At 41.8% G+C, this 23,512-nt stretch overlaps 2 protein-coding genes across 7 annotated transcripts in view; both read left to right on the top strand.

The window, feature by feature from the left end:
* The window catches only part of stard13b (StAR related lipid transfer domain containing 13b), a 33,630-nt gene extending 18,632 nt beyond the window's left edge, over positions 1-14,998 (top strand). For 2 of the 3 annotated variants that reach the window (XM_084352010.1, XM_084352009.1), the window contains exons 2-14: positions 4,754-4,825; positions 5,929-6,010; positions 8,225-8,288; positions 9,345-10,708; positions 10,817-10,987; positions 11,423-11,582; positions 11,823-12,021; positions 12,256-12,469; positions 12,872-12,986; positions 13,105-13,326; positions 13,508-13,725; positions 13,815-13,991; positions 14,120-14,998. In XM_084352010.1, coding sequence (XP_084208136.1) covers positions 4,754-4,825; positions 5,929-6,010; positions 8,225-8,288; positions 9,345-10,708; positions 10,817-10,987; positions 11,423-11,582; positions 11,823-12,021; positions 12,256-12,469; positions 12,872-12,986; positions 13,105-13,326; positions 13,508-13,725; positions 13,815-13,991; positions 14,120-14,237 — 3,176 coding nt within the window. In that variant the 3' untranslated portion in view covers positions 14,238-14,998. Of the gene's footprint in view, positions 1-1,169; positions 1,303-4,753; positions 4,826-5,928; positions 6,011-8,224; positions 8,289-9,344; positions 10,709-10,816; positions 10,988-11,422; positions 11,583-11,822; positions 12,022-12,255; positions 12,470-12,871; positions 12,987-13,104; positions 13,327-13,507; positions 13,726-13,814; positions 13,992-14,119 lie in introns of those variants that run through there. The other variant, XM_084352011.1, reaches the window with a different exon arrangement.
* A 3,020-nt stretch (positions 14,999-18,018) lies between these two features.
* Positions 18,019-23,512, top strand: part of nbeab (neurobeachin b) — a 224,487-nt gene continuing 218,993 nt past the window's right edge. For all 4 annotated transcript variants that reach the window (XM_084351842.1, XM_084351841.1, XM_084351840.1 and 1 more), the window contains exon 1: positions 18,019-18,884. In XM_084351842.1, the coding sequence (XP_084207968.1) occupies positions 18,609-18,884 (276 nt within the window). In that variant the 5' untranslated portion in view covers positions 18,019-18,608. The remainder of the gene's footprint in view (positions 18,885-23,512) is intronic.

The following is a 23,512-nucleotide window of genomic DNA, read 5'->3' as shown; positions in this document are numbered from 1 at the left end:
CTGTGTATATCTCCTTTTTGGATTTTTATCAGTTTTAATTGAGCTATTATTACCTTTTTTCAACACTTTATGTTATATCTTTGGATAGATGATGAAACTAGTTGCCTGGAAATATTTAAGTCTTTTAAATGTGTTTTAAATATCATTCACTTAGAAGTATAATAATACATAACTTTATTATTTTTTATTTACTCGTGTTCTGTCCTGTGTTAGTAGTTGCTACTCTGAGGAAAACAGAAAGCAATCCGGTTGTCGTTGCAACAGCGGTAACAACAATAATACCACTCGGAAACCAAGGTGGGAAATAGTCTGTTTCCACTTTAAACACATATTAGATACAATCAGCCATCGTGTCTTTTCAACCACATTTCTTTCATTCATGATGTTAAAGGAAAATTATAGACGCTCTTGAAACGACTCGTTCGTTTTGTGTCAGCAGCAGCACTGTCCCAGATGACACAGGTCACACAATTCCCCCTCATTCATTGATTTCTCCTCAGACAAAGAGGCTGAGACAGAGGTGTAACAGACAGATATATCACTGTGATGATGTGAGCGTGGCGGAGTCTTGTGAGCTTAGTGCCTCAGCATGATTCACTGCTGCTGATTGCTGACAGTTTATGTCATGGTTTTCCCCCGGCTCAGCTGCCTACGTTTTTCCATTTCGTAGATCTACTGGAACAACATCTGGACTCTCCGAAAGCCAAGCTTCCCTTTTGTTTGTTTAAAATGAAACATTTCCCACAGTGTTAACACTTCTCGGATGAACATTTCAGAGATTGCAAAAGCTAACGTCGTGTTTTATGGCCAAAGTGACTGAAAACAGAGAAACATATCAGGAAATGGGAGTAAATTCTTCACGTTTAAAAACAGGGTCTTGAAATACAAGAAGGGTCGCAGAATTCAGAGGCAACGCTCGCTCAGATCTTTGCCAAAAATGTGCTGAGTGGGGTATAAAAGAGTTGTCGTGGGCAGAGCTGGGTAGGAGGGTCGGGCACAAGAAGCTGAGGGGGGAAGGAGGGAGTAGGGGGGAGTGGGTGAATGTTAGGGAGGCTGACACAGAAAGGGGTGGGTTGGAGGAGAGATTTAGTGTTGGGGCAGGCACATGGTGGTTGGGGGTAGATGGAAAGAGAAAGGGGAAAGAGGGAGCTGTGGATCTGAGTTCAAACTGCAAGCTGTGCTCAGAGAGAGAGCAGGAATGTGGCTCAGCGTGGGAATGAAGATGCTCTGACATGTTGAGAGACACTCTTTAAGTCTTTGACGGATATATGAACCTCCCTGGCTGTATGATGAAAATATCCCGTAAGTAGGCGATTATTTGTTACCGGAAATAAGCTATAGTTTGTGTTGACTGAAGGATTTTGGAGAGTAGACATACAGTATTAGGGCCTGTGCTTCAGCGACGATGACGGCTTGTTTTTATTCACAGTAAGCCCGGGTGGATGAATCTGGTATTTATTTTGTTGAAATGAAAAGGCAGAGGATTAGTGTTAGTCACAATATTTTGCTGTCAGAGAGAAAAAAACAAAGCGTATCATGAAATATTCGAAAGTTTTTCAGCCTGTAAATATTTTGCGTGGGAGTGGAATGTGAGCGAGTCTTTAAAACTGTCATCATTTTGGCAGTGTTTGTGTCCGCTCTGCCAGAGTGTGCCATATCTCTACCTGTGGCACTTTGTCACATGTCATATCTCAGCCAGGAATTGCATAACAAATGTTCTTGATAGTGAATGTTGCATAAAGCTGATTGTAAAGGAAGGAGTCGCCCTTGCCACGGATACTTTAACCATACACAGCTTTTTGACATTCTGGGCCTTTGTCCTGCAGCCAAACTGGGTTTCATCCCTTTGTGAAACTGTAATTTTATACTGTACACAGTTTTAAAGCTGCGGGTTGTGGAGAGCAAACACAAGTTCTCATTCATTGGCACGATGCCCGTCCAGCCTTTTATCCACAAGAGATTTCCTTAGAGAGAGGATGAGAGGACAGAATGTCTCGGTATCGTGTTACAGAATGCCAAACAGAGAGGAATTCCCAGCTCATGTTACTTGCTCCCAGTGGTCCAACCTGCGGCTGTGGGACACAAGAGGACCTGGCAGCGCTCTCACTACGCGCTGCAGTTGAATAATACAGGCCTGATATTATTCACCTGGGAGGGAAGCCTAGCTGCACAGAAAGCCTTCAGCTCCTGGTGATACAGGTGGGAACAGAGCAGAGCGGAGCAGAGAGGCTCCTGGCAGCGAACACATGTTGACTCAACTGCTGGTTACAGGGGTAAACAGTAGAGGTTTTTTGTCATCCAAGGACACAGGGAACTGTTAATATTTATTCAGTTGTGGGTCAGTCTGACGACCAAAGTCACTTCTCATTGATTTCTCTGTGAGGCAGACGTGAAGCAGCGCAGGTGAGTCCTGGCACAACAGTTTAGTAGTAGAAGAGGTGATAGCAGTATCTCGTTTGCAAGGTTACCGTCGCTGTAATTGCACAGTATTGTGTGATGAATGAGCTCGGTTCGTGTTTCAGCTGTAGTGTGACAGGCACAGACAGGGAGTGGAGCTGAGATATGTGATGGGAGAGCTGTTTGTTACCCGTGGGTAATTCCTCTTGGACGGGATGTTTACGCTCTTTACATTGTGGATAGTTGGCTGAATCTCAGGTGTGTGTGTGAGAATAAGAAGCAGCGGGAAGTTTATTAGCTGTCTGAAACTGGTAAGAATATTTTTGTCTTTCAAGTCTGTGCTTTAAAGTTTTTTTAATTTAAATGATTTATTTATATAATTGACCACATTGTAATTCTCATTTATAGCTGTGGAGTGACTCATTTTGGATATAAGTGAAGGAAAGCATGTCTATTTGCGGCATCCTCACACGTTTTCAGATTCTTTTAGATTAGATTTCTGTTTGATTACTTATTTTCATCATCCATTCACCTATTAGTTTTTTCCTTTGTTAACTGATTTGTTGTTAAGTCAATAAAAACATCAGAACATGGTAATAAATAGTTTATACAAGTTTCCAATTTCCGTTTTTTTGTCCTACCCACAGTCCAAAACTCAAAGGTTTTTTTTGGGGGGGGGGGGTTTTGCAGAAACTAGTAACAGTACTCACATGTGAGACCAGAAAAGAATGAATTACCTGAACAACTAATCAGTTATGAACATTGTCCTGATTGATTTTTCCTTTTCCATTAATGGTTTTAGCTCTTTTGTTACAGTTAAGTGAAGGAAAACTCTCTCTAGATATATACGAAGAATACATTTGACTTTACTGGTGCAAGAATTTTAAGTGAGCTTTAGTTTAGTTATTAAAGAAACATAATTATATCTTTCTTGACCTAAAGCGGACTGTGTGCTATAGCACTAGTGCGTCAGACTGATGTCTCACCGAGGCGGTAAATGGCACCCAACTCTATTAGCATTAATGGAAAGGTGCCAACGGTCTGTTTCCTCTCCTTGTCATCAGCAGCGCTGAAGCCTGCAGACGGCTCGGCGTGCAGTTCAGCAGGAGCAGCATGTGATCCTGACGGCTGGGGTCATTTGTTTATCAGAAAGTCAGTGTGATAGCTCGCTTGGACTGTACTAAGGATTCCCAGAAAGCTCTGTAGTTTTTCTGTCAGTAGTGTAATGTTGTTGAGGGCTGAAAGTAATGATTATTTCTTTTTGTTGAATTATCTGTTAATTATTTTCTCGATTAATCGATCAGTTGTTTGTTCTATAAAATGTCAGAAAATGGTGAAAAACGTCGATCAGTATTTACCAGAGCCCACGATGACGTCCTCTAATGTCTTGTTTTGTCTAAAACTCAAAGATATTCAGTTTTTCAGAAAATATTAACATTTAAGAAGAATTTGGAAATGACTCAAAATGAATTCATCCATTATCAAAACAGCAAGTAATTTAACATCTGACAACTAATCGATTAATAATTGCAGCTCTGTAGCTTTTGTCTTGAAATGTGTTACTTCTCTTTTAACGTGTTGTTTACATGATAGCCTCTCTGGCTCTACGCAGTGTATGGTGCTGTCTTTTCCTTTTCCTTTCCTTTGTGTCATTATCTGCTCATCCCACTCCCAGTCTGCAAAACACTTCTGGAGCAAACAACAGTTCTCCTAAACAACTGAAGTAGATTTCAGTTCTGAAACTTCTTGTAAATGTTAAAGAAAAAAACGTAAAATGGTTTCATACACCTTGTCTGGCTTAATCCAAGTCTCCAGAAGCCCAGAGATCCCAAATTGATTTTGAAAAGACACTATTTACACACTTTCTAAACTAGCTGCTAAGCTAAAAGCATTAGCTCGCAACCTGTCTGAAGAGAATGCTGCAACACTGTTTTGATGCTAAGCTCTAGAAATGTTTTGCGGTCTACGATACTTCACATGAATTACCAACTGCATGGGGGTGAGTGGATGAAGACAGAATTTTCATTTTTGGGTGAATGTATCCTTTAAAAGTAAAAAGACGACAGATGGTTATATAATGTCCCATGTGTCCCATTCATGTGAGTGAGCTGCTTTACCTTTGCCCAGACAGGCTGACCTGCAGGGTCATCATCACATCCATGTTATCTCAGAATAATCAGACTGGGGAGGGCGTCCAATTTCAGAATCACCCAAAAGTCTGTAGTGTTTCTGGGAAACCAGGTGCAGAGGAGTTTATGCTGCATTTGTTGTTGTTTTGTCAAAGTGAAAATGTCTTACAGTGGTTTAGTTTCACTTTTTATCCCTGCTTCAAAACACCTACTTTCTTGTGTTTCAGAAATTGAGGCAAAGGAGGCGTGTGACTGGCTGCGGGCAGCAGGATTTCCCCAGTATGCTCAGCTCTTTGAAGGTAATAAAAGCACTCAGTGAACTCCCACACACATTCATCACAAAGAGGGGAAATGTTGTTTGGTTAAAAGATAGAGAAGAATGAATGAAAGGACTCTGTGATGAACCAAAAAATGGCATTTTCGTTACAGCTAATTTTATATCTGTTATGAAATGAAACACTTAACTTTAATGTGGCCTTTTTAAGATGGTGAGTGAATAATGGCGCACAGTGTCATCTGCTCTGACGCCGAAGTCCCAAATAATGTGCACAAAACCATGTATTCACGGGGTGCACAGTGAGCCTCATTTACACAACTGTCCTCAGGAAGCCTCGCAGCTACGGCTCCAGTCGGATCCCCAGACACCACAAAACAAGCGGAACGTCAGCTGCTTTTAAGGTCTAATCTTCTCCAAGCTAAGGTTACTACATAAACATGTCTTCTGTGCTTAAAGACTGAAGTCATGGGAAGAAATGGGTTTTTATCAGAGCTTAAAGGAGCTCCACTCCCTCAGATCTCTGTGCCGAGGCCAGATGTTTGATGTGCTTCAGTGCGATATATTTGTTTGCTGACAGTTTGTACATAGTTGTAACGGAGCTCCAGCACTGATAATGGCTGCTGGAGTGCACAGTTTCACTCCTGATGCAAGGCGTCATGTATTAGAAATGACATTAATGAAGAAATATCTTATTATCATATTTCAAAGCCTCCAGTATCTCTGAATGTCTGCCCCCTCGAAGAACAGACCGAGCCTTGTTGAGGTCTTAGCGTTCAATGCTGCTTCTGCTTTTCATAAAAAGTTAACGACTTCTCATGAATGTGGTGGAATGTTGGATTCAGAGGGTCTGGATTCAGTCTCTTAAGTTATGTAAGAGGAGGCCCATACCCAGAGCAAGACGTAATGCCTGCACAAGCCTGAGCGCCGTTATTTGGGCAAATTCTGTCTCTTCCCATTAGCATCACATGCAAAACAAGTTTGAGAGTCTCCCAGCAATCATTGTACTTCTGGAAAGAATGTGGTTTCCAGATCTTTCTTTCCAATTTCTCCCAACCATGAGCACTGTCTGAAATAGCACATGTAATTTTGGCACTTATCTAATTTTTATGCTTTTTTTCCCTTCAGATTCCCAGTTCCCCATTGACATCACTCCGGTGAAAAGAGATCATGACTTTCTGGACAAAGATCTCGTGGAACCTCTGTGCAGGTAACCAGATGTTTGATTGACACTGTGAGGACGGTGGCTCATCCATGACTCATGGATGAGCAACCATGAGTGTTTCCATCACAGAGATTAGGGTCTAATTTCAGTTCAGGGGACATTATTTTAACTCCACTCGCAGTATTAAGGACCCTGTCGGGGCCATCAATGAGCATCCACTTTTGGCACTAGTTGGTTCTTGTCTGCGGCTTTTTCAGCTGACTGAGCAAGTAGAAACTGCCTCTGTCATTTGCAGCGTTTTATTGGACATGTTCTTGATTTGAAGTGGCTATATTATCGAGAGTGATGTGAAAACAATAAATGCAAATACTAGTGTAATCCCATAAGAGCGGTTTGTGTATTTCGGCTTCCCTTCTTTAGCCATAGCTCCCTGAAAATTAGTTTTTGGGGACTAAAAGTTGTGGGAAACAATCATTTCATTGCCAACAGTAAATGTGAGAATCCTTATATGAGCTTCCCTTTATAATCATAACATTATGTAACTTGTATTTTCTAATCCTGGGTATAAAGAATCTCATTAAGAAAAGACGATTTTCCACACACTGTTTATTTATTTTATTACATCACTCCATAGACCTCCATCAGAACTTCATCTGTCAAGACTAAACATACTGCTTTAACAAATTCCCAAAAACACTGGCGGGAATCCTCTTCAGTACTCTGAGCCTCTCCCTGACGTAACAGCGTGACAAACGCTGGATGTGTGTGTTTTTCTCCCCAATTAGCCAGACAGTATGAAGAACAGAAAAGTGCACTAAGCCAACAACTGGTGGGTCCGCATCGTTCCCTTGTAGGGCAAGACGGTTCGTGCACTTTCTTCAAGCCGAGATGAAAACAGCACTTCAGTTACCACGGTAACCATGGCAACCACCCCGAGCAAGGAGCGCGAGGGTTGCCTCACACAGCTCAATATACTGTGACTCTAAACAACCCTAAAGCAACTCATCTGAATTCCAAAGTAGCCACGGGATAAATGGAAGACAATTGGAAACAGTTCCACCTCCAACGTGATTCTGCCCATGACTTCCCAGCATCTCTATGGTGACATAAGGATGGCTTTGTTGTCGGTTACGCCACTCCAGTCTAGTGTGAAAAAATAAATACCACCCTACGTGCTGTGGGTGTCTTTGATAGAACTGAAACTGATAGATATTTCATGTATGTGAGTGCTCTCCCAGATCCCCCGGCTGAGCAGCCCCTTATTTTAGCAACCACATTCAAAGCTCTTTAGGCCAGTGGAATAAAGGGCCCCCAGCTTAGAAATCCTCTCTTCACTTGGGTCCCACTATCTACAGTAACAATCATGAGAACGTTTTGTTTGCCTAACCCCGACCATCTAAAGCACTCGGGGATAGTTACAGCCTCCATCTGAGGCCATTTACTGCCACAGCACAATGCTCTCGATCTGTAAAAAAAAGACTGTTTGCAATATGTGGAGCTGTTAAAGCTTGTGATTATCATACCACAAATGTGTTTCCTTTTGTGTAAAGCCAAGGCACAATGAGCTGGAGTGAACTCTGTCATGCCGTCATCTTTTCCCCTGTGCTATTGTTGGTTCATGTTATGTTTTCGGTGCTGTTACTTAATATATCCCAGTTTGCACACCCACAAAACCTCTAATTACTGAGCACATGCTCCAAGGCTTAGACTTTTGGTTGATTAAAAATATTGCAAACGTTTCATTGCTACTGTGAGAGACGTTTGGAAAACTGAGTTCAGGGGAGTTGCAGCAGTAGTTTTTCACAAGCAAAGTTTTCTTATTGCACTTGAGAACAACTATTACAAACTGTATGTAAGAATCATATGATGAGCATGCATCTGTAGATTGAGATATACATATGACTATATCTATTGAACCAGGCTGTGATTAGGGCAGACGTGGCTAATCCATTGCTTTACCTTAAATTGACCTTCATTCAATCTACTGCACACCACATTTCAAGCCACAACCCCTCACATCCAGTGCTGAGAGAAGGAGAACAGAGCAACTGACAATTACCGCTGTTCATTAGGTTTAGGAGTTTGTGGCACGGACAAACTGAATTTCCCTCCGGGTCTGGTTGTATGTCCAGACCAGAAGCTGATCCAGTTAACACATAACAGCCCCGCACAAAGGGATTTCTGGAGAGCTCATTAGGGGTAACTATTTTGGTGTTTTCTCCTGGAACAGTTCTCATCCTCAGGCCATTTTTCTTTCAGGCGACTCAACACCTTGAACAAGTGTGCCTCTATGAAACTTGACGTGAACCTTCCGAAGAAGAAAGTAAGTGTCGACTGTAGATCACAAGGCTTATCATCACAATGACGCTTCTGCAGTCTTTGACTTTAAAGATGAATTATCTTATGAAAAATGCAACAATATGAGAAGTGTGACACTTCAGTATCTCCCCAAACGTCTATTTTCCAAACTAAAAAAAAACCCTGATTCATTTGGTAAAAAGAATACTCATCAGTCAAGAGTTGTGTCATGCTTTCTTTCTTTCTCTTCTGAAACATAGCACTTAGTACTCATGTACATTGTCACGATTTTACCCCTCAAAAAGTCTCATTCCTTTACTTGAATATCACAGTTGTCATTTGAACTGTGTAAGAAATAAAAGGCAAACGTCAGCGCCTCCATAAGAAACGGTGTTTTCTTACAAAGAAAGTCATACATCTGCTTCCTGCAGCAACACAAACATAATCTGGCTTCATCCCTTTAACCCAGATTCTATGATATTTGAGACTGTACCATTGTTGTATTCATGTCTTTTGAGGATGAATACTTTTTATCTGTCCCTACTTTGGATTGTAGCCTGCTGGCTTGTATTAATTTTTCTGCCTTGGTCTATTTATGGAAAACTCTTCAAGTCAGAGGAATCATTTGTCTGGTGTTACATCACCATTGGCTGTATAATGTTATTAAATCTGAGCAGAAGCATCCTCCAGCTATTTCCTGCATTTCCTCTGAAACTGTTCTTTGTGGCGTAGATGATATGTGTCGGGCTGTATGTGCCTAACTTTGCAAGCCAGCTGATGTTAATACGTGTTTACGCATAACTAAAAGAGAAATAACTAATTATCTTGTATAAGGTAAGCAAGGTTTGAAAAATATGCAAAGGCTGTGTAGGTTATTTTTATGTTGGGCTCAATTATTTTATTTCCACACTCTGCACTGTATTTGTATGCGTGATCTTTCTAATTTAATTGTATTTATAAATTTAATTGGGTAGTTACGAAGACCTTTTGGAGAGACCTAAATAGAAGCATCCATTATGGAAAATAAGGTCAAAAATACTAAATTAAATCAAGTAAGTTGTGATCATCTGTCTTTCCACAGAGTGAAGACTCTGATGAAGAAGACCTGTTTGCTATCAGTGACAAATGGACTTTTGAGTGGAGCAGCCGGCGCTGGTCCAGGTTACAGGACATTGACTGTCTGCTGGAAAACCACGGAGAAGGCCAGCCCTCCAGGGACGGCGTGCCTCTGAGAACCACCACCAGCAGTGAGAGTGTTCTGACGGACCTCAGCGAGCCGGAGGTCTCCTCTTTGCACAGTGAAAGCAGCGGCGGCAGCGGCCACAGGGGCCTCAGCACAGAGGACTCTGACTGCTCCAACCGCACCTGCTCGGATTCTGCAGCAATGCCAGACTCTACTTCCCTCACAATGCCTCACATCCCCAAAGAAATTGCTCACTACGGCTCGCTACCTGATAAGCATGGCAAGACGAGCCGCATCCGTGCCAAAGACTTCCTAAAGCGCATGGAGACACTGCGCTCTCGAGGAACTCTGGGAAGGGGGCGTAAGACGTTGGTGATCAGCTCTCCGGTGCTGCAGCAGGAGGCCCAGGCTCTGAAGACGTTGCGGTGTGTGGAGATCATAAATGGAGATGGTGGAGCTCCAGAAATACCGTCCAACAAAGTTCTGCCGTCCCACTCCAGTAGTGAAGGTAGCAGCCACTCCAGTGGCAGCGCTGTCAGCACACCCAGCCTGAAAGAGCGTAAGCCTCACCGGGCCGACCACAAGCGCAGCGGCATGTATCTGGAGGACATAGACATCTTCTCAGGCACTCAAGTGAATAAAGTCGCAGAACAAAACCGCAGGAATGAGTTCTGCTCCTATGAAGACCTGGTGGTCCACATTCCCAAAGACCACAAGCCAGGAACCTTCCCCAAAGCACTGTCCATAGAGAGCCTGTCCCCAACAAACGGGGCCTCTATCAACTGGCACACAGGCAGCATGCACCTGGATTCCCCACTGATTTCAAGCAGGAAGGAGTCCAGGCCTGTCACCCAGTGCTGCTCCAGAGGCAGCCGCATCAGTGTGTACGATAATGTTCCCGGCTCGCATCTGTACGCCAGCACTGGAGACCTGATCGACCTGGAGAAAGAGGACCTGTTCCCTCACCTGGACGATATCTTGCTGCATGTCAATGGTCTCCAGCAGATAGTGGACCACTGGTCTCAGAATGTGTTGCCCGTTGGAGAAGGGCTGACGCAGCTGGACGGCGCAAGGGAAGACTTAGGGGGCCTGCAGTCCTCTAGTCAGATCACATTGGACTTTGAGGGAAATTCTGTCGCGGAAAGTCAGACCCCACCTAGTTACGGGGACAGAGACAGAGTATCGCTCGCTGAGACAGAATCTACAAGGCTCAGGGAAAGGAGGGACTCTGGAGTAGGAGCCTCACTCACGAGACCTAATCGGTAAGACTCATGGAGCTGTATCGAAAGTACTGGAATATTTGAAATATCTTCTGTGAACAAAAAGAAATTTTTTTTATTTTCTTGCTGTTTCATCTTTTATGGCTTTAGGTTACGATGGCCCAGCTTTCAGATATCTAATCGTCTGAGTCACTCAGTGGCTTCGCTGCAGATTACCAACCAGTCTGCAGGCCAGCTGAGTCTGCTGCAGAAGTTTTCTCTGCTGCGTCTTACTGCAATCATGGAGAAGTACTCCATGTCCAACAAGCATGGCTGGACTTGGTAAGTCTAATTTTAAAATCCATTTCGTACGTGATGTACCTGATGTACTGATCTATCTATCTATCTATCTATCTATCTATCTATCTATCTATCTATCATCAGCCCAGATAGCATTTGAAAAAACACATGATTAGACTGTAGAAATATTGTTAAGGATTACTTGATTACATTTTTCATTACTTCTTTAAAATATGGCAATTTGAAAAATATTCAGCTTTTTTCACCAGTGCTCTGTTAACCCATGAAAAGCGTATCTGACATATGGGGTTCAACTTTGACCAACTTGTGATCAACTTTTGCAGGAATAGGAAAATGATATTAATGGAACTCAAATATTGTAGCAACGTCCACTTTATTAAGTTAAGGTGCATTATTTTGCCCCACGTTTAGCCAGTAGACAAGGTGTCAAAGATGTTGTGTTGATGTCCCTCCTAGGTCCGTCCCAAAGTTCATGAAGAGAATGAAGGTACCAGACTATAAGGATAAGAATGTGTTCGGAGTGCCCCTCATCGTGCATGTGCAGCGTTCTGGACAGCCGCTGCCCCTCGGCCTGCAGCAGGCCCTGCGGTACCTGAGGAGCCAGTGTCTTGACCAGGTCAGCCACAGCACACGTACTCTCAGGTTGCATATGACTTGCATTTTCACATGTGATGTAACAAACATGCCGGTTTATCTAATGTGTATGACACGGTGTAAGGTTTCAATGCACAATGAGTGACACAGGTTGTAGGCGGACAGACTAGTAGTATAATAACAATACATGAGCGGAACTGCTGTACAATGCATTCTGCTGTCAGCTGTCAAGTTAACATTAACACTCCTGTTTTGCTTCCAGGTGGGTCTCTTTCGTAAGTCCGGGGTGAAGTCTCGAATTCAAGCTCTCAGGCAGATGAATGAGAATTCTCCAGACAATGTGAACTATGAGGATCAGTCTGCCTATGATGTGGCTGATATGGTGAAGCAGTTCTTCAGGGATCTGCCTGAGCCTCTGCTCACCAGCAAACTAGGGGAGACCTTCCTTCATATCTACCAATGTAAGGACACAAATCTCTCTTTCATTGCCTTGTGTCCCACGTCAGGTTTAAATTTAACGTCTCACTTGGTTTTGTTGTAATTTGGAGAACATTGAGAAACCTAACAGTAGAACACATGTTGCTGTGTGAGAGTAAATTTCAAATGATCTTTGGCAGTTAATGATTGCTTTGCTCTCCTCTGTCACTGTGTCTGTAAAGCAGAAATAATAGAAATCAATTCTCTCCAATGTGCAGATGTGCCGAAGGACCAAAGGCTGCAAGCCGTCCAGGCAGCCATCATGTTGATGTCAGATGAAAATCGAGAGGTGCTGCAGACACTGCTCTGTTTCCTCAGCGATGTCACTTCGTCTGTGGAGGAGAACCAGATGACACCCATGAACATCGCTGTGTGCCTGGCGCCCTCCCTTTTTCACCTCAACATACTCAAGAAAGATAACCTCTCACCAAGGTATTTTTTTTCTTGTGTTTTTTAGTCTTGCAGTTCCCCCCATAAAAAATAAAGAGCAAGACATGCTTGCATTCTATTAACTCCTGCATGATTATCTTCCCCTATGACTCCATAAAGATAGACATAAAATGTGTTACAGAGTTGTCTCAGCCCTCAGGGGTGCAGTAGATTACTCTCTATCTGGGCCAGTTTTAAAAGGACATGGCACTCTTTTTAAAGCTCAGTGTTTTATGAGATCATGCTGTGTACAAACAAAGCAAAGCTCTCTAATTTACCATGTTGAAATTGTTGCCAAAGGGATCAAAGGGGTTTCCTGCAGAGAGGAGGAAGGGTTTATACACTGTGTTTGGTGACCGGGGGACTCTGCTGGCCTAATAAGTTCCTCTCCCCATAATCCCCCAGGGCAATGCAGAAGAAGTACGCCACTGGCCGACCGGACCAGAAGGATCTGAATGAAAACTTAGCAGCAACACAGGGCCTGGCTCATATGATCATAGAGTGCAACCGTCTCTTTGAGGTACAAGAACCTGTGGTTGTGATGATGCAAGAATTTCAAGCCTGGGTGCAATATACACAGGCCACCCTCTGTTTATGTTTGCTGTCAGTCTTACCTCATGCTTTTATACATCCATTAGATCCCTCATGAGATGGTTACTCAGTCGCGTAATTCATACGTGGAGGCCGACTTGCACGCACCGACAATTGGCGAGCTATGCAAGCAGCTGGAAGATGATGACGGAACGTACCAAACGCATATGGAGGGGAGGCTTCAGAACCTGCTTAAAGAGGGCAGAGAAAAGTCCAAGTACTGGATGTCCTGCAGCAGCTCTGATAACACAGAGCTCTACTATAAGAAGGTTGGTGTTCTTCTTATACAATAGTACATCAAAATAATCCCAGTGTCACTTATCAACTCAAGGTATCAAATGATTATCAATAATGCGAAAAGTAACAAACAATACTTGATACCTCACACATGGATCTTGCTTTCAGATCCACAAGTTAACATGATGGTTTATGTCTGTGTGTGCCCTCCAGGTGGGAGATGGGAACCCTTTGAGACGCTGGCGAGTGTCTGTGGAGGTTGAAGCGCCACCATCTGTAGTGTTGAACCGTGTGCTGCGAGAGCGCCACCTGTGGGACGTGGACCTGCTGCAGTGGAAAGTGTGCGAGACATTGGACAAGCAGACTGAGGTGTTTCAGTATGTCCTGAATCGCATGCCCCCTCATCCCAGCAGGGACTTTGTGGTCCTCAGGTGAGTTGGGAAAACGCTACTTTGTTTCAAAGTAGCCAAAATTTGTTTTCCTTCACGGTACAAACTCAATCACTTTCTTTTTATCCAAGGTCATGGAGGACAGACTTGCCCAAAGGTGCCTGCTCCCTGGTTTCTGTGTCTATAGAGCACGAGGATTGTCCTCCTGTTGGAGGTGTACGAGCTATCGTCCTGGAGTCCAACTACCTGCTAGAGCCATGTGGCTCAGGAAAGTCAAGACTAACTCACATCTGCAGAGTGGACATGAAGTAAGTCCCACAAGTATCTTAATCTTATCTTAATACATTTTTATGTGTGACTATGTTGCATTTAAAAAAATATTTATCTGAAGCTCCTGTATGTGCATGTATTCTAATTACACTGTTTTGATTTTCAGGGGAAGGACTCCAGACTGGTACAATAAAGCCTTCGGTCACCTTTGTGCCGCAGAAGCTGCCCGGATCCGCAACTCCTTCCAGCCTATTATCACAGACGGCCCTGAGACCAAAATCTGAACTCTTTGCCAGTTGTGTCGGCTCAGCCTTGACATCAAGATTGAGCCTTTGAGTCAATGCTAACAGGCTGACACATAGACCCCAGAACTAAAGCACAGTGTATTCAGTTTTCTCCAGAGTAGAAATGCTCTGAAGATAATGTTGAGCTCCTCTGTACTTGCACAATGACAAAAGAGGACATCTTATAGGTGCTGAGCATAATTACTCAATGGGAAATTAATCATCCTGCCAATGTCCTTAGCATTAGGATTTTATTTACCCTCATGTTGCTAAACCTGTATATTATGATAATTATTATCTTTAATAATATTGTATTACTGTTGCTTTAATCTACAATGTCTAGGACATTCAAGCTCTTAAACGCTTCTGGGAAGCATGTATATGTTATTCATTTAAGATTTAAAGCTATAATTATTATGATGTAGACTCAAGTATCTGTACATATGTGTGAATATACTGTACATGCAAATAAGATGTATATATTGTATATATGTGAAGGGATGAATAGTACATATGTTAATATCCTATATATTGATTCTTTCACTTTCCTGTAATACACATGGTACAAAATTGTAAGCTGGTTTTACTTTGCTTCAGTATTGCCATTTTGGAATGGGTGTAATTTTATTAAACTTTGACCTCCTATGGTTGTGAAAAGAATGACTTAAGGTTTGACTTGATCATACCTGCGTAAGGGTACTGGATTGTGCAGCCAAGTACAAGAGACATCATTTTTTAATAAAACTGTCAAAAGTATGAAATGTTTGTATGCACTGATTCTTTATCGTGCTGCCACACCACACAGATGGAACAAGACATTTTAGGAATTGTGCAGTAATGGACTCGTGAAGGAGTCTAAATAGCTGTTATAGAAAATTTGCATGCACACCACTCATAGGCACTAACTTGTTCTGACATAAAACACAATTCTTCCTGATCTGGGATGAGAGGGACCTCTACTGGCCACTCAAAGGAAACACGTGACTGCAGGCACTCCACATGGGAAGATGGACTGACATGGACATCTGATCTGAGCTTTCAACTAATTTTTAATACAAACATAACAGCCATTCAAAGTGAAATGCAAAAGAATTGTGTAATTTATCTTGTCTGGCCTTTCCATGTAAAGTGTATGGAAAGGGAAAGGCATGAACACATAACCCTGGCTGATTGTCATTTCTGTCCACTAGATGGCCCTTTCTGACCAGCCAGTGACAATTCATCTTGGCCACTTTATATTTTCCCGAGACAATATTATTAAAATTAAGTCTCCCTTTCAACCATAATCCATTACCCATTTTTGCACAGTTTTTTTCAACAGGTAATTAAGGTGAGAACACAGATATCCACTGCTATGATAACCAATGAGGAAGTGTTAAATCCAGTGGTAATGGAGAAAAAATGACTGTTATGTTTCAGTCTTAAGGGATGCCACACAAACAATGATGGCTTGAAAAATTAACACCGTTTAGTACCTATTCAAAACCTTACTGAGATACAGTTAGAGGTCGTGGCAGCTCAGGCATGGTGGAAGTATATAAAAGGAGACAAGTGAGATGCTGTTGTGGCAGACCTTACTGATCATTATGAACGACGATGCAGGCCATTGAGTCTGGATCTGCTCCTCTGATTCAGTTCCCTGTATATTCTCTTAGCGTGTGAATAGCAAAGTCAAACTCCCACCACATTGAACTCTATTCCAATACCGGCAGGTTTTATGGTTCTTCTTAACAAGGTTCAAGCTTAACAGAGGGGGTGGGAGTATTAGAGGGAGTTCCTGGAAGTGATTTCCCACTGATGTTAAAAGGACATTATTAGTCAGTCACATTGGTACATAGGAAAACAAAAAACAATAGCTATAACAACATTTTGCACAACTTAACTCAGAAAATGAAGATAGTGTTTGCTTATTCAAAGATATAGTATTCTGAAAGTACATTTACAATAGCACATAAGACTACAGTGCAATAAAAATGACCCACATCACAGGGTGAAATTACATTTCATCTACTCAAAGGTGAACAGGCGAAATAATCTGATTGCAGGTTGTTATGCACTGCATAAGTGCCAATTAAATCAAGCTTTAAAACTGCTCAGTAATATACATCATAGGTAGCTTTCTAAAACCTGCCATTATTTCTACCTCTTTTGAAACCATGCTGACACAGATCAGCTTAATGAGGTCATGAAATGCAAGCTCAGCTTCTGGCTGTCAGTCAGCAGGACGGACAGGATTGTTGCCAAGCTGTCGGTGTCAGTCACTTTTATGTAACCATTGGAACAGTTATGTTAGTTGTTATTACATACTGTATATCTCTTTCCATATGACTTAGCAAAGTAAAACAGGCCATAAATCCTAATGGAGAAGTCACTCTTCTTGATACTGTATCATAAAACACTGAAGACAAAAGGCTGTAAAATGCATAAATTCTACAACACAATGTGTAGATGCAAGACATCATTCAAAGAAGTAATTCATTTAAAAAACAACAACATTTTTTCTAATTCTTAGTATTCTGTCTGTAATTAGCAGATCAATGTGACAACAAGCAGACCCTAATACTAATTCAATGAGAGTATTGGGAGAAAACTTGACTTCTTGTTTATGAAGGTTACTAATCTTGATATAATAGAAGTTGTTGTATTGCTTTGCATTGATGACTCAGGGTCACCTTTACCCCTCACAGACTGATCAATATATCTCAGGCACCAGAGGCTCAAACTGTAATGAAACTAGTGCACATTTATATGAACAGAGGAAGAACCTGTAGAACAATTTTCAGGTGTACATTTAAGCATGGCCTAAAGCAAAAAGATGGCCTGAATGGTTCAGTGTCTGGTCTCTCAATTAAATGATAACCTTTAAGAAACCTATTAATAAAAGCAAACCATCACACCTTTATAGCTTTAATTAACCTAACAGCCATTGTAATAAAATTTTACATGACCATAAAACTCATATTTCATTTTGGTCTGGGCTACTGGTCCTATAGACCAAAATGACTTGAGCTTTTTTCACTGTTGTAAACTTAAAGACTGACAACCATGAACCATTATCCATTTTTTTGGAGAATGTGTTAGACCAAAAGGCACGAGCGTCACTTTGTAGGCAACATATGCGATTGTAGGCAATGTAATGAGGGGACTGTATGAGGTCACAGTAAATATTCATGGTGGGGGAAAAAATTACATAATGGCACATTAAAATTCATGTAATCTCATTTTTTAACATTTCTTGATGCAAGCTTTTTAAAAAAAAATATGTTTAACAAAATATGCTTGACATGGTGGTGACATGTCCCCAGCGTCCCCCACTGAAAATGACACTTATGCCCAAAGGGGTCTAGAGACGAGAAGAGTAGGGTATAAACGGGACAGAAAAATATACCTACCAATTTGAAACTCTTAGAGTAAGTTGGGCTGGTATGATATGGTGATCTAATTGCCTAAAAGTTTAATTTCTGATTGGATAACAGGTTTCCTTTAAAATTATAGTGGGACAGGTGTATCTAATTAGGCAAGGGATGCCATTGTTAATGTTATTGGCTACACCTGTGCTTTTCCTGCCATCACTAATTATAATCAACTATAAAACTTTTGTTTGGACAGATATTTTTTTTATTAAGCTTATTTTTCCATTCCATTCCATGATTTTACTTTTCACATTTATATAACAATATTTAATATTTCTTTTCAGACCGGAAACGTAAGTCACATAACTTCCGGCTGCCATCTTCGTTTTGGACTCTGAAGCTAAAATCTTGAGCGGTAGCCAAATTATCATTATTACTTTATCTTTCAACTCACCAACAGGCAAACTTTATTAAATTGACGTGAGTGGCAACATAAAAGCACTGCTTTTCTTTTTATAATTAGCCATGCTAAGCTCCAAGAAGTGCTCCGTGCTGCGCTGCTCCCACCTGCCCGCTGGGCGGCACGGGGAGGCCCCCTCGCTAGCGGTCAGTCTCCGGCTCTCCGGCTCCATCATCGCAGCCAGCGCAGGCGTGGTGAGCGGAACCGCAGGCAGGGGGCGGCAACATGGCGGTGACAGCAGCACAGACACGGAGACGCGCATCCAGGAGAGCGGCACATACACACATCTTTGTGTACACAGCGCAGGTCAGTCAGCTCAGTTAACCGGCTGTCACCGACAACACACCGGACTCCCTCACCGGAACTCCTGAGAGTGGATTTTACTGACAGAGTGGGTTCTTGTTTGTGTTTTGTTTTTTGTTTTTCGGGGCTTCGCGAGTCTTCTTCTTCTTCTCCTCTTTCATTTCTTCTTGATGCTTCGGAGCAGTGATTCAATTCATCACAAGGGGGAAGACGTGTAACAAGCCTCTCTTGAAGAGCCGCCCGGTCTGGGTGGACATGACAAGCGAGAGACCGGTGACAATGCCGGGCTCGGTGTCGCTCTCGGACCGACAGCCTCCTCCAGGTCACAGGCAACACGCGGCTGCAGTCTCCGCTACCGCCGCCGGTGAGACAATGATGATGTCCGGCTCAGGTTCAGTGTTCCTCCCGGCTGGGATTATCAATCCATCGGTTCCAATCCGGAATATCAAAATGAAATTTGCTGTTCTCATCGGACTGATCCAGGTCGGAGAGGTTAGCAACCGTGATATTGTGGAGACGGTGCTGAATTTGGTAAGTAAACGTGTTTTTCCCCCTTTTCTCTCTTTTCACTCTGTGACTGGACGTTATTGCCTGTAATCCCATAACGGGAGTGCTATTCAGTTGCACCAAAAACAGTGCTGACATGCAACAAAAACAGTGTTATTTTTAATATCGAGACAGTGCAAATGATAATTAAATTACTTGCTGCACTAATGTGAACAAGTGCCCCGGGATATGTGCGAGTAAACAGCCAGTGAACAGCCAGAAGTCACACATGCACCGAGACAAGGTGGGATGAGGGATGCTGATCCAAAACCAGCCCTCAAGTTTTCAAGTTCAACAACTTCTCTGTGTGACTTGTAAATCTGGCAGGCTGATGTGAATGATGTCAGTGAAGGTAAAATACATACCTGCTGGGATTTAGGTGTATTGTGAGTACTGCATTGCTTGCTGCTGCACAATTTAGGCAATTTCCAACTGCATTTGTGTTGACGTAGTGTGATGTAGGTGAACAGAGGCAGCAGGCATCTGCTTCTGGTGTGTGTGTGTGTGTGTGTGAGTGGAGGTCCCCATATCATGCCAGGGACTATGGCTGTTGATAGGGTTGCAACTCATCTGCTGATTATTTTCATGATTAATCGTTTAATTTATGAAATGTCAAAAAATGCTGATCACAATTTCCTGGAGCGTGAAGTGACATCAGATTGCTTCTCTTGTCCAACCAACAGCCCAAAGCCCGAATACTCTGCCTTTACTATGAAAAATGATGAAGAAAAGCTGCAGATCCTTTAGGATGGGAATCCACAATAAGGATTTTGTTCAGATGATATGGATAACCCATAATTAACCTGTAGTTTATGCACACCGGAGGGACCTGAGGGTGAGAAATGCTAGAAGATGCAGTGAGCAAAGATGGATGATTTAATATTCCATAGCTCTGATAACACTGGTTGTGTTAAAACAGACTTTTTCCCACCTATCGGCACCCTGGAAGGTGGAACACGTAATACAAGTTGCAAAAACATGTTGTTTTCCTCTGAACCTGTAAAAAACGTTAACACCGCCAATGAGGTGTTTGGGTCTTTAGTCTACACTGCGTGGCTCTATCCAGGTGCAGCAGTTTGATGTCAAGAGCACAATGGCTGCACTTATTCTTTTATGATAATAATAATAATAACTTTATTTATAGAGCACATTTAAAAACAAAATTTTCAAAGCGCTTTGACAGACAGAGCAAAAGCACGACACTCAGGAAGATAATATAACAGGATAAATGCTTAATTAACAGTCAAGCCAAACTAGGAAAAGTATATGTATATATATTGGGCCAAAAATGTATCGGTCCCACATATATATAGTGCATCCCTAATTTAAGATGCTGAAAAAAGCAAACGTTTGACATTTTTGCTTGGAAAATGACTGAAACGTTTCATCCAATGGCAATTCATTTTCTTTCCATCTACTTATCACTTCATCAGCTAATCATTGATGCTTTATTAAGCTGTTTTCAGGGAATTCAGAGTTGCTAGCAGCCCTAAAAGGAGGGCTCAAGAACCGGTCAGTGTGTGGTGATAATTTGGGCACTGCAGCTCCTCAGCAGTGTGTTAATGAGGATGAATATTCTTGGTGTATCCTGGAGCTGCTCCTAACTGAAGTGTGAAAACTTCTGGGTGTTTGATGCTGGTCTTTCCCAGATCGATATTGACCCAGGGACTATTTTCTCTCTAGCCTTTTCCTCCACTTTCTCACCAGACGTGAAGTGTCTGCTCTCATAATTCGCTGTATGATATTATTACAGACGCAGCTAAGTGAGAGGAGAGTGAGAAGCAATGATCGTCAGCAGAAGGTGGTTGAGGTTTTGAGACCAGGGTTAGCAAATGAAGACAGTTTCCTCCATTGGCACGGTGTAACATGATATGAAAGGGCCGTAGGAGGAACTTACACCTTTGCTTTGACCATTTGCAGGAGTACTACAGCAGAGCCTGTTTGCAGTGGTTTCGCCTCTCCTTGTTAGCACACTAGAGATTAATTACGACCTGTTCTGGCACAACAGAAATCCACTTTGTGGAGCAGGACAAATTGTAGCCCTTGGCATGTTCAGACATGAGAGTAGTACTGCAATGGCTGGAGTCTCTGACACCTTGGCCTCTCACACTTTGAGAGTGCTATTTTCACAGGAAATGTGTTCAAGGAATAACACGCTGTGGTCTACACTGATTGTCTAGACAATAGACAATTATTTGAACCAGACACTGATCTTGTTTTAGTCATTTCTCCATTGTACTGTTACTGAATGCAGGGCTTAATTAATGTCACATCTGCCTCCTCTGTGCATGTTTATATTGTAAAGTAATTGTCCTGACATGCATCATACAACAGTGCACTTCATCCATTTTCTCAGTGATATACAGGTCCCAAACTTTTGAATGACAGTTTTAATTAATGGAGGCCATTACTGCTTTGTTGTGGTGTGCTATTTAGGGTAGCAAACCATTGTGATTTGATTTGACTTGTTTGCAAACAAAAAGACAACCTCCATCCATATTATGTGCATACAAATGAACCACATATAATGCAGCAATCATGGCACCAGATGACACCGTTATTTTTTATTATATCTGCCTCTTCATCTCAATGACATCACAAAACGTGCATGAATAATACCAGAGAGAAGAGGGTGGCGAAAGCTATCATGTCGGCAAGCCCTCAGCCTGTAAGATGCCATGGCTACAGAAATTTTTATGCTCATAAATTCAGATTATGTTTGAAGTGTAGAGCTGATCTGAAGATCCTGAAGGATCCTTAACTGTTTCTCATGGGGTCCAATTTGTGGAGTAATGAAATAATAATGTACTTCTCCATCTCCAAGGAGCATCTCGGGAAAGTTGTGTGCAGGAGATCCTGGTCTGAACATCTATCATGAAAAAGTGTCTTATTCTGGTATTTTTAAAATTTTATTTAGTTATTCAGCTAAAGTTCTTGTTGAACTGCTTAGATGGCAAATTTGATGATAAAATGGATCTGATATTACTGCTCCTTAACATAATGAGAGCCTGCATATTAAGCGGTCTTAGATTTTGAGATGGGACATCAGGCATTTCGTTAGATTTATGAAATGGGCAGCGCCCATCAGAAAGATGCACCTCAACTGACATAAAACAACTTTAGAGTGTAAAACATTACATTGGAGTGTCCCAGAACCCTCAGCTCTGTACAGATATTTTACTCTGTGCTGGTGTTTTTTTCTTTCCTCATCAAAATGACATTAACTTATTAATTTACTACAATGTTCCCGTTATGGGATATGCAGATCTGGAGCCTAATACAAGCAGAACCACTGTGGACAGTTTGTCTGTTTATCTCTGGGTTGACATGGATAAGACTGTCAACCAGTTTACGTGTACACACATACAGGGCATCCAGGGTGTGACTATTTTGGTTTCAAATGCACCCAAAAATCTGTCAAGTGCGACTAAACACTTCCATTGGTCGTACCGGTGCAACTGAAATTTAGTTATTAATTTAGTTTATTTCTCAATCTTTTCGCATATGCTGTTATTTGAATGAAGAAAAACATACATTTTCACCTTTTTTCAGATTTTAATTCATTAACATAATGTGTTAGAATATATTATTAGGTGCATCAAAATTATGTGCTGGTGCACCTAGATGAAGCAGTTAGGCACACCAGTGCAACCACTGTGAAAAGTTAGTCTGGAGCCCTAAAAAACCCTGATAATTTAAATTTTATGATATGAAAAACAGAATAATGTGAATCCTAGTCTGATAATTGTCCTCTCTGGCTTGAAATGGCTCATAAAGTAGTCAGCAAAAAACACTACTTGCATAGAAATAAGATGGTGTTTATGACCTCTTCATTTTTTTCTTATCTTCATTCTCTCTCCCAATATGCTGTTGTTTTCGGCTGGTGGTATTGTTATTCTGTGCCATTCTGTGTGTATATCGATGTACCCCTTTGACCTTGTATAATAGTAATAGAATAAAAACAGTGCGTCTGACAACTTAGTTATACTACATTCCTTATTAGATTATTGGATCAAATTATTGACCTTATGGTAGGGATACACAGCCGATAACAATAACGGATAGTTAACTGCTTCTCATGGTTGATACCATTAAAATAACCGATAAATTCACATTTTTGTATTTTTAAAAAAAAGTTCATTCCCTGTAATTTATGTACACCTGAGGGTAAGAAAGGCAAAGATGTAGCGCTGTTCTCAGCTGCAACTTAAGCTCAGGCTTCCATCAAACTCTGATCATAGATATTGATCATACATCTAATCAAATTTTGGCACAAGCGAGATGATATTGATTGTTGTCTTCTAACCATTAAGTTAGAAACAAAGTGGATTTTTGTCTCATACTCGGATAGTAAACCCCTTTGTAACATGTCAGCTGACTCACTGCTCTCTCCAAGATGTAAAAAAAGGAGTGGGTATTTCTGCTGTGCTCATTGTCACTTAATCATTCAGTGAACAGTTCTCTGACAAAGGAGAAAGTCACATTGCTCAACAGCAAGTCAACTATGATCAGATGGGTAATGGAGAGAGGTGTGAGAAGAAGTTCACCTTGATCCTGTCATTTGGGAGGAACAGATTTCTCATGTGCTGTCAACAACTGGTTGATATTACCAC

Source organism: Pagrus pagrus (assembly GCF_965226575.1).
Source record: "Pagrus pagrus genome assembly, chromosome: 4".
Taxonomy (NCBI): domain Eukaryota; kingdom Metazoa; phylum Chordata; class Actinopteri; order Spariformes; family Sparidae; genus Pagrus; species Pagrus pagrus.
The sequence above is the reverse complement of the archived record's forward strand: the minus strand, read 5'-3'. Positions and strand labels throughout refer to the sequence as shown.